We start from the raw sequence: 11,626 nt of genomic DNA on the forward strand, positions 1-11,626 counted from the left end.
GAGGAGCAGAAGTGACACTCACGGAGGAGGAAAGGGAGGTTGATTGGAGCGTGACTCAGAGTTGTTTTTTAAAGACAGGAAATTATCAGTATTTCCTGCATTAGGGAGGCACAGACTTTATGGTAAAGCACTACTGCCTCTCTCATTACCAGCTCAGGGACCATCAATCTGTCACGAATGAGCAGGTCTGCACATATATGATAAAAATGCAAAATGAATAGCCTGTAAAGTCCACTTCCATAATGTAAACACAAGACCTTCTCTTTGTTTTATGTCCACAACAGACTCAGCAAAGTGAATTAAGAAAGGGGGGGTTTTCCATAACATTAGCAAACATACAAGTCTTTAAAGATGCACTATGTAATTTTTTCCAGTGTGTGGCCCATCATTAGGGAGGTGTAATTTATTGGCCTGGAATGGTATGGCGTCATGGTATCTTATCTTATATACATTTACTCAATTACGTTTTTTATAGCTCAAAATATGTTGAAACGTATGCATTCTTATGGTGAGTGGAGTCACTTCTTGCATGTTTCCATGGAGATAAGTTAAATGTTGTATTTTGCATGACTTGCAGTAATAGATATTTGCATTTGAAATATTGAGTATTTTATATTATTGATATTATGTTAAAGCAAAGTGAATACCCCTCTGCTCAGCATTCCACTGAATCAGACAGAGTTACTAAATGAAACCAGTATACCATCAAACCACTGTAACCATAGTAACAAAGCCTTGTCATCTGCTGAATGTGACGCTACCACTTAGCCATTGTGGAGCGCCTATAGACTATGAACTATCCTCCTCAGTGGCACACACAAACACATTTCATAAGTCTCAAAAATGCAAAATCAGGAACGCACACTATAGCCTTCATATACTGCATTATTGACAGACATGGCCTTTTCATGTGACGTTCACTGAGCTCTGGCCTTGTGGGAACTCGAAGCATCACACAGGATGACTCACAGTGGAAGAGAGGACCTCCCTAAGAGCTGTCCCTTCCCCCCAACTTCAAGTCAACCATTACAACCATTTTTTCTCCATAAAATATTTTTCAAAGGCAGATGGGAAAGCTGCACTTGACATGACTAAAAGCCTGTGGCAAAAATTCAAAACTGATAAAATGGTGTTGCTGTCAATTATAACATTTGCCTACTGATTAATCAAACTTTGTCCCTGATGTTTTTGTGCCTTTTGGTAAGACTCCTCTAACTCTTTGTTGTTTGTGTGTGTGTGTGTATAAAGATGAAATTACTTTTTAGTTCAGTGTTGAGAGGGTGAATGTGTGCCAATTTTTTCTTCATTTTTCTTCTTTTTCTTTATTTTAGTTTGCGTCTTTGTTTTTATTTGTGTGAGATTTCAGACATGTTATGATGTTGTTACTTCATCAAAAACATACCTGGAGTTGTGTTTTGTTTCATTCACACATGCTTGAGTAATCCTGTTTCTCTAAAGCTCAGAATGCCCTGTTCCAACTTGTGATGTCATGAAATTGTAGTTTTCAAGTTAACAGCTTTTACCATTTGTTCAGTAGAGATTTATAAAAACAAACAAACAAACAAACAAACATTATACTTGTTATTTAAATTCAATATTATATTTTTTTCATCCAGTACAGGTATGGCTAAACCTCCAGGACACCAGCTCTGGACAGCTACATGATCCAACGCTGTAATGTTAAGAAAAGAATTCCTTAAAACTGCATGGGTATTTGTTTTTCACATACCCGACATGAAAAAACCCAAAGCCACATTATTCTGTACATGCTCTGTCACACATCTGCCTTGCATGAACTCTGTGATCCCATATATTTCTGTGTAAACACATGAGGTGTAGAAGGTTGCCATAGTGACCCATCCTCCTGGAAACATACAAGAACCCATCAGAGTGGCCGTTTTATCTACAAGTCCTGGGTGTGTGCAGAAAAACATGTAGCCTATAGAATCTGTGGAGAGGTGTATGGGCGCTTTCAACAACATATTAAAAGGCCCATAATACACAATTTTTTAATCTATGTTTTAATGTTGTTTTCTCATCAAAACATGCCAGAAGTTGTGTGTGCTGTATTTTTAAACTCCATACATCTTCTCTAGAATAATTTGGATAATTTCAGCTCTGGAACTGCCAATCACTGAACTAAAGGTAAAAAGTTCTGGAGAGCTGGAGTTGTAGAAAGACTAATAATAAAGTGTTACTCAAACATATATGAATGAAACAAAACACAAGTCCAGGTATGTTTTTGATTTTAGTCAGTTTTATGTAATATAGGACCTTTAAGATGTAAACAATTTATTTTAATGCATGTAAGAGGTTTTCATGTTTTTCTGGGATAGGGCCTAAATTGTTATATATACACAAAATTATACACCAGCCAAAAACAAAATCCTTCTATCTTTGTCAATAATACACACAATTCTATCCAACAAGTAAGGACAATTTATACCAGGGGTGTCAAACTTAAATTCACAGAGGGCCAAAATTAAAAACTGGGACTAAGTCACGAGCCAAAGTAAATACTTATTGAAAATGTTCAACAACATCTACATGTTTTCTCTTCTTTTGATATGTAATATGAAACCTTTTCTTATTAAAATAAATGTTTAATCATAGCTTTGCTTAAACATTGAATCCAGGACAAGCATATTATAAAATAATAACAACATTTTAAATAGATAATGTCTTGATAGTCTATCTGTAGCTGGCGGGCCAGCTCTAATACATATTTGATATGATCTCACAGGCCAAATATAATTATATTGCAGGTCAAATTTGGCCCCCAGGCCTGAGTTTGACATGTCCAATTTATGCCATAAGGACACATTTCTCTGACTGTTTCAACATAAAAAATAAAATGTTGTTTATTAATTAGATAATAAATAACCATGTGTAAATAAGGCTTTGGCCCTTGCTCAGTATGATTAGTGTGTAGCTGTCATGAAATTACCTCTATGTATGTCAAATCTGCTGCCCATGTCAAACCATGAAGTAAAATAATACACAACATCTGATACTTTAATAACATTTACAAGTGATTTAATAATACAGTTACAAATAAAATGTAATGTACGATCTGTATTTAGTTGAACAGAGTGTTTAGAACTGCAACCAGAGCTCATTAAGAAACAGTTTCATATTAAAGGCTTTTTGAAGTCACAGAGGTGGAACAGTCTGAGTTTAATATTCGATTCGAACAGACACAAAACTGAAGCACAATTTCTCCATACCTGAAATACATCAACATTTATATTGAACAAAAACATCACATATAGGCTACTGAGAAATGTCTTAGTTTAGTCTCTCTTTTTTCGCCCCCACAAAGGCCAGACCCATTAGAACACGAAGCCAAGTCACCACTGAGTTTCTGCACTTTGAGACTGTCACTTCCATTTGCGTTATCTCCTTGCAGCTAATTATAAGGGTCTTGCAGCATGTCAGCAGCAACTTTTAATGAGCAAATACCAGAAGAAACTTGTGCGAAACAAAAACAAATGCATTTTGCTGCACATAGAATAATGCCCATGTTGTCCACCTCTTCATAGTTATCTTAAAGGTTCATTGTGTAGCTTTTCTGGTGAAAGGTGACCTGCTTCTTTCTATGGACATTAAACAGCTCTACCTGGTCTGGTCTCCATGAAGATAGAAATAGGTTTAATACTCTACTGTGAAACATTCCAAATAAAGCAATAACATCTCTATGAAGAAAACCATTTGACGGACCCTCCAGCAGAAAAGTTACATAATACACCTTTAAATGTTGCCTTAAAGGAACTGTAGAAGTCCAAAGGTTTAATCCAGTAACAGTTTCATCAGTGTTTTACATTACAGAGCAGGTGAATCCACAGCACTCTTTCAGCAGAGTCAGTCCAGTTTTAGTGAAAGGCGAGGAAGACTGTTGGGCCCTGTTTGGGACATGGCGTCTTGGTATACCTATGGAAGAATAAAAAGCATATGTGTGATCTTAAACACAAGAAATTGAAAATGACACAAGAAAGTGATGACTCAGTAGTAGGGCTCAGGTTTGTTTTGTCATCTCATAGAACTGTCCATTGGCCTAATTTTAAAGGACCCATATTAAGCTATTTTCTGATCTGTTATAATGTTGTTTCCTCATCAAACATACCTGGAGTTGTGTTTTGTTTCATTCACACATGTAATACCGGAAGTGCTCCACTGTGTCCTCACCACACACCTTCACTAGAATCATTTTGATAATTTCTTCACTGGAATTGCCAATCTCTACTGAACAAAAAAGGTAGCTGTTGACTTGAAATCTCCAGCTTCATAAACTAGGATTCTACATTACATGTGTGAATGAAACAAAACACAACTCCAGGTATGTTTTTGAGGAGGTAACAGCATTATAGCATGTCTTAACTCTCACAAGAATCCATTTTGTGTAATATAGGACCTTTAAACCAATTTAGATTTCAATATACTAAATACTAAACTTAGTGTTCATTCACATATTTTTACATTGCTTTGGTTAATGCATCTCTATGAACATTTGGGTCGGGGTTTTTGATCCCAAGCTCTATAGTTAAAAGTTACCTGTGCTGGTAATTCTGGGGCTGAATTTGGACTTGAGGAAATCTGCCATTTCTTTGTCCTCCTCCTTTTCCCTGTAAAATTTACATATGCACAGACAGTCATGCTTTGAATATAGTAGCAGTCATATTGTTAATAAAGCATAAGAAATATATTAGGATTCTTTTGTAATATTCTCTGCACTCATATTAATGCATTCTCTGCGCTCATACTAATTTGACAATACAATGCAATGATGGGATTCATAAGATTTAAAAGAAAGGCGCACAAACTGAGACGATTGATGGGTTTCCAAATGATAAAAAATTAGCACAGTTGCCATAGCAATTAACAATTCAATGGAAAATATCCCTTTGAAAATGACTCAAATGGAGCCTAAACTAATGTCTATGAATGAGGTGAATTTAGAAACACAGGGACTTGGGAACAGAGAAGAAGCAGAGCTGGCGGGTGTGTAAAAAAAGTTGAATATTGTGATATACTGTGCATCGTAGGTTCCAATTGTGCAAAGTTACCATGGTTTTAGTTGCTAGCCACAAAGCCAAGAAGAAGAAAAGACTTAATATAATAACTCCTACAGAACAAGGAGTTATATTGAATATGATGAGGATCATTTGAATCTGAGCTCTGCAAAGGAAAAACCTAAAGGAAAAAATGTGTTTGATGATTTTCTCTTTTGAGCTCTGCAACACTAGAATCACACTGATCTGTTCAACCAAGACAGCATTATTCAGTACAAAATAAAGCTTCAAGTCTGCAAAGGTTTGTTTTGTTGTATGAATGAAGGATGATTAATTTAAACACGTACAAAATCCAGTGTTTTTGCAATGAATGATTAAAGGTTTTCTTCTCTTTAGTCTGCACCGTGTTCTGGTCCCCCATCAGCCCTGTGGGATTCTGCACACTCACACTAACTCTGAGTTCTGTTCACGTGTACTGCAACTGGGAAAAACTGCCTTTGGTTTGCATTTTCTCAAGTGTTTGAAAATATTAGTAGTGATTTGTCATGAGTCTTAACTGCTCTACACTGGTGGTTTGTCGTGCAATGTATTCATTTTAAAGGTGATCCCCTGCTCAAAACATATGACATACGGGTGAAATTATTTTAAATGTATGCAGCACAGACAATATACAAGAGTGGCTCTGGTTTCTGCCAAATGTTCTACCCTGGCAAATTCTATGCATTTCCTTAAAGGGCCCATATTATGCTATTTTCTGATGTATGTTATAATGCTATTTCCTTGTCAAAATCATACCTGGAGTAGTGTTTTGTTTCATTCACACATGTTTAACACACAAACCACATTCACATGAATCATTTGGATGAATTCAGTCCTGGAATGACCAATTTCTACTGAAATAAAGACAAAAAGGTAGCTGCGAACTTGAAAACTACCACTACATGACATCATAAGGTGGAACAGAGCATATGGCAAATGGTTACATAAACATGTGTGAATGAAACAAAACACAACTCATTGTATGTTTTTGAGGAGGTAACAACATTAAATTCATAAATCAAAACTCAATATTTAGGATTATAAATTATATTGTACTGGGATATCTCACACATAAATGTAATGAACGTACACAATATTCATGTCTGTCATATTATAGCGCATCCAACAAAGAAATTACCTGCCCACAGTTTTATAACAGAGTGAGGCGCAATACCATGAGATTTGGATATTGTTACAACACATCTGTACCGACCATAACTGGCGTAATTCACCTGAGTCTTTCAAACTCCACATCATCCACCAGGAAGTCCCTGGTCTCCACCAGCTTATGGATCTGCTGCAGAAGCTCCTCCTCTTTTTGACGATCCTCATTTGACTTATCATTATCTACAGAAAAAAAAGAAAAAGAAATCTTTCAGACTGAGTGTCACTTACAAAAAACTGTCCAGCTTTTTAATTTTAAAATTGCCATGTCATAAACCCCTGGGAAAGGGATACATTTTCTCTCAAACAAGCCTGTATGTGCTGCAGTAATTCAACCAAAGCTTTACTCTTAATAGTGAGAGAGAGCGCAATACCTGGTATGGATACTAATTTGTGCAGCTCTTTCTTCAAACGAGTAATTTCCTTGCACAGCTGTATGTCATCCATCCTGGAAGAACATAAGAGCCATGCACTGAGTAACGTCAACAAAGCAAAGACCTCATACAATATTAAAAAGGGTGAAATCTAGACTTTAAAGAAAAGTGAAATCAGGATGAATGTCTTTTCAAAGAAGCAATCTCAGTGGCATCCTCCTGGTGAGAAACACTGTAACAGGCTTTTGATTTCAATGACACAACTCACGACTGAAAATGGGAAGAGAGGGCCTGAGAGGCCACATTTTTGACAAGTTTTATATCTGAACAATGACAGCTAGATCACACATAATTTTATTTTTTTTCTTTTGAGTGTTTAATAACTGATAGCCATAACTGTAACAAAAAGTTCAATAACAGTCTCTGACTCTATGCATGTTTCTGACTCCTGGTTGTAAGTGCCAGATTGCTGAAGAAAAAACAAAATAATGAATAAAAATCCACCCATTAGTCATAATAGCACAGCCAAATGGCAATTTAATTTGAAATAAGGCAGAAAAAGAGACCAAAACTGGGATGTTTTTTGAGAAACCAGTCAACTTACATATTCATTGATGTGTAGGTGTATAGTAATGAGTACCAGGTGACATAGCTACTTCAAAGGGTCGACATCACACTATTTTATGATCTATGGTATCATGTTTCTCCATCAAAAACATACCAAGAGATGTGTTTTGTTTCATTCACACACAGTCCCTGTATATTTAGGTTGAATTCTTCTACTAGACGGAAAACATTTTGTTCCACCTGGTGATGTCATGTGGCAATACAGGAAGCACTCCATGCATCCTCACTAAAATCATTTGAATTAATTCCTGGAATTGCCATCTCTGTTAAAGGAAAAGGTAGCTGTTAACTACGACAAACTACCACTACATGACATCATAAGGATGGTCTGAGTATTCTGATCTTTAGAGAAGTGGACAGATTAATAACAAAAGTTTACTTAAAGATGTGTGAATGAACCACAACACAACTCCAGGTAACAAAATTCTAATATGGCTTCAAACTCACAAGAGTCAATTTTGTATAATACAGGACCTTTAGTATTTGTACATCTTGCAACCTGTTATTTACCCATCAGTTCCTTGTAAGTGCTCATGTTAGGCCTGTATTTGGTCTGAGTGTTGATGATATTAAAGATAAGACAGTAGGACTTGCATGTATCTGAGCTCTGACTCCCTCCTCACAAGGACGTCCCTGATGCGCTCAATCTTATACAACTCTCCCTCGATGTCATCCACTGTCACCGTGGAATCAGCCATGGACACCACATCATCCTCTGAAACAAAAATACAAAGTTACTGCTCCTCATCTGAATAGACTTAGACTTACTGACTTAAACTTAAACAAACGTTATTAATAATGCATTAGTCTTATATAGAGCTTTTTAAGACTCTTAAAGTCACTTTACAATTTGGTGCATTATTCATTCATTCAATACACTATTATTGTAGCCACAGCTGCCTTAGAGCAGACTGACAGAAGTGAGGCTGTCAATCTGCCCCATCAGTGCCTCAGACAAACAACAACACTCACACCATTTTCATACGAAGCAGTGTGGGTGAAGTGTCTTGCCTAAGGACACAATGACAGTTTTTTACCACTGGTGCCCCACTGAAGCACCTGATTTTCCCAGAGGTCTCCCATCCAAGTACTAACCAGGCCCAGACCTGCTTAGCTTCTGAGATCTGATGAGGTCAGGCTTTGACAAGGATAATGGCCACATTATTGGGGAAATTACAAGGGAAATTATTTGGACACAGTAGCTGGACATGTAATATAATACAAATATATCTGTATATACAAGAGGTTGTAAGGGGAAGTGCACAGATGAAATAGTGATTGACATAACATAAGGTTATAATAAGAATTATTGTATTGTATAAGGTATGAATGTAGACCATTTCGAACAGCATAGCATAATATGATTTGAACATTTTAGCTAAGTCACGAAACTACTACCACCAAAAGCCTCAATTATGGCTTGCCAGTCTGTGACAGAAGATAATGCAGTGTAATTAACTTGTTCTCCAAGAAAAATACCACACATACACTCAAGTAGCACACTGGTAGCAACATTCTTGTTAAGATTTTTGTGTGGTAACCTCAAAGTGTAACTCTACTCTAATTTCTTGAACTATCTACAAATATAATAAAGTACCTATCGCCAAAGCTAATAAGTATTATAGTCATGGATACAGTCTTGGGCAGAACCTATGTGATTTTAGAGTGGAAATATATTTATTCTAGTCAGACACTGCTGAAGGGCTGAAGAGCAAAGGAGGAACTTCAAAACTAAAAAACAGAACATTGCAGCACGTGTCAAGCATTAATTACATTTTAAGTGACTGTGCTTTCTTGGTACCGCTGGCTGCTTTGTTATAGAAAAAAACAGTTTCAAGGACAGTAAAGGTAGAATAGTGGATTTTCTGGTCTGGTGAATACAGAGTGGAGTTTGTCCTTAATGTGTTCTTGGGTGGGTGCACCTGTCACCTCTGTTAGGGTTGGAAATAGTGACTTTAAAGATGTACTGTGTAATATTTCTAGTGGAGGGTCTGCCACCTGCTTATCTCCATGGAATTGTGATGGCTTTGTCTAGAATGTCCCATAGTATAGATTAAACTTATGAATCACGAGGTATTGTTTATGTATCCATAATTTCACCTTCCTAGGCAACAGTTTCAGGAGTTTTCATAAGATATTTTGTTTTAAATTGTTAATTGCCATTATGGAGGCACCGATAGGATGCCGCTATCAGATATTTGTGTCAATATTTAAACTTTTCCTGGATCAGATATTGGTTCCAAAATATTGGTTCAGCTGATGTCACATTTTAGTTATAAACTGGTGTAATAAGACTATGTACTACTTTTTCAAAGCTGTTTTGTAGTTACTTAAAATGATAATTAACAGTGGTAAAACACATTGGGTTATTTTTACCATATGTCATTTGTGTTTAGAGGAAATAAAATATATTTCAGTCTCTGTCTTAATATTGGTTGATTATTATAATATTGGTATTGGCAGATACTTAAAGCCAAAGTACTGATTACGGTATTGGAACTGAAAAAGCTGAATCGGTGCATCCCTAATTGCTATGTCATTGTGCAACCCATGGACATCTCTGTGCCAGTCCTTGGATTATTGATGTTGCTGTTACATGTCTAATGGCCACAGTTGTATGGATTGTATTGGATTCTCTCCAACTATAGGCTCAAAGCGGATGTACATACAGTATATTTATCGCTTATAATTTACGTGACTACTGATAGTGTTTTCTTCAATCAGGGGGTGAAAAAAAATGTTCCTTAACAGACAAGATGCTAGAGGAGATGGACCAGGTGTTAAAGTGCAGACTGCAGAGTGCTGTTATCAGAGGTGAGCTTAGTTTTTGGAGACAATGCTGCAGCAGCTCTGTGTGTCTCCATCACTGTACCTGCATGAGTCATCACCAGTACACTCTCATGCTCTCCTCCTTTTCCTCATTTCCCTTCACTCTTTGCTTTTGTAGAATCACTTTTACAGAAATATTATAATTAGTCCTATCACGATAAATACCATGCTTATACTTCAATACATGACGGATGGAACAATCATTTTTGGAGGGTAATATTTATAGTGACATGAATACTTTTTTTCTTTGTACTAGTGGTAATTTTTGGTATTTTTTTCTGAAAATGGTAACATGTCAGCTGTAGAAGTTTAAGTTATGAGCTAAAAATATATCATCTAATTACTTAGGTATTGCATTCCATTATATATTTATTGCAGCTTGTGCTTTTTAAAATATTGCACATTCAGAAATTAGAATAGATAATTCAGTATTTGGTTTTGTTTCAGTATTACTGTTTCTGTAAATCACAGTTCAAATGTGTTATCTTGGCAGGCCTTACTATAGTTAGTCTAATGCAGGACCACAAACTTCTGTAAATACAACCAGCTATTATCATACGGAAAATGGAAATTAGTTTTACAGTTTTAAAGGTGCACTGTGTAACTTTTCTGGTTCAGGTTTGCCATCAGCTTGTCTCCATGGCGATGTTATTGCTTTGCCTGGGACGTTACACAGTATGACATTAAACAAATATATCTTTATTCAATTACAGCTGTTTTTATTTCTCAAAACTATTGCAAAAGATGCATTGTTTCTGTGAGCGGATCCACTTCTCCACAGGCCCGACTTGTCACTTCGCCTGGTGATGTGGCTTGCTTGTCTCCATGGGGATAGTTAAATTAAATGCCATATGGTAGAACATTTCAGGGAAAAACAACAAGGAGTTAAAAAGGTGGTGGACCCTCTATTGGAAAAGTTACACAGTGCAGCTTTAACATGGGCATGGCGAGTGATAGAGATTAATACAAGGCAACTTTCAACATAAATCATAAAAAAGCCTCCTAATTAACTTTATATAAAAAAGACTGATACATTTTGTGAGTAGGCTATTGATGAACGATAATTGTAAACCTGATGCCAATATTACAACCATGGTTACGTATCACACATCTTTCTTACAAAACCTTTTCTCCACGCTAACTTTTTACCTGACACGAATCTGCCATTCTTACAATCGGACAGAGTCTCCAACAGCGCGGACACCTGTGGAGTCTTGACATTTCCGCTGCTCATTGAACGTCAATAATTACAGACTATCAGGTTTAATAATATGATAAACTGCTCTAGTCTTTTCACATTCACACGTGCATGCTCAGTAAAAGATACATTAAATAACAGTGACAGTGATTAGAACATCTTAGTTAAGCTATATATGAACTTATATTGCGTATTGAGCGCGAGTACCAGCTGTTTCGTCTTCCTTGCTCCGTTCTGTGCGCCCCAGTGAACCGTACTGATGAGATGATCGTCGCTCCTTCTCCATGATCCGTAAAATCTACAACTATAGTGCGCGACAGTGTCTTTGTATCCTTTTTTGTTTAAGAGGGTTATGTCCACTTGTGTAGAATTACGCAGTGATGATT

At 36.5% G+C, this 11,626-nt stretch overlaps 1 protein-coding gene across 3 annotated transcripts in view; it reads right to left on the reverse strand.

Annotated features, from left to right (window-relative positions):
• The window catches only part of LOC110172671 (bMERB domain-containing protein 1-like), a 122,839-nt gene extending 111,253 nt beyond the window's left edge, over positions 1-11,586 (reverse strand). For 2 of the 3 annotated variants that reach the window (XR_008632790.1, XR_008632791.1), the window contains exons 1-5: positions 11,448-11,586; positions 7,808-7,928; positions 6,587-6,660; positions 6,281-6,395; positions 4,124-4,622 (exon numbers count right to left, since the gene is read on the reverse strand). Coding sequence is in view for 1 of the 3 variants with exons in the window: in XM_020938579.2 (XP_020794238.2) it covers positions 3,818-3,930; positions 4,552-4,622; positions 6,281-6,395; positions 6,587-6,660; positions 7,808-7,928; positions 11,448-11,526 (573 nt within the window). In the remaining 2 variants the exon portion in view is untranslated. Of the gene's footprint in view, positions 1-2,917; positions 3,931-4,123; positions 4,623-6,280; positions 6,396-6,586; positions 6,661-7,807; positions 7,929-11,447 lie in introns of those variants that run through there. The other variant, XM_020938579.2, reaches the window with a different exon arrangement.
• Between the last annotated feature and the right edge of the window lie 40 nt (positions 11,587-11,626).

This window comes from Boleophthalmus pectinirostris, unplaced genomic scaffold (genome assembly GCF_026225935.1).
Source record: "Boleophthalmus pectinirostris isolate CB_2022bp ecotype Guang Dong unplaced genomic scaffold, ASM2622593v1 HiC_scaffold_22, whole genome shotgun sequence".
Lineage (NCBI taxonomy): Eukaryota > Metazoa > Chordata > Actinopteri > Gobiiformes > Gobiidae > Boleophthalmus > Boleophthalmus pectinirostris.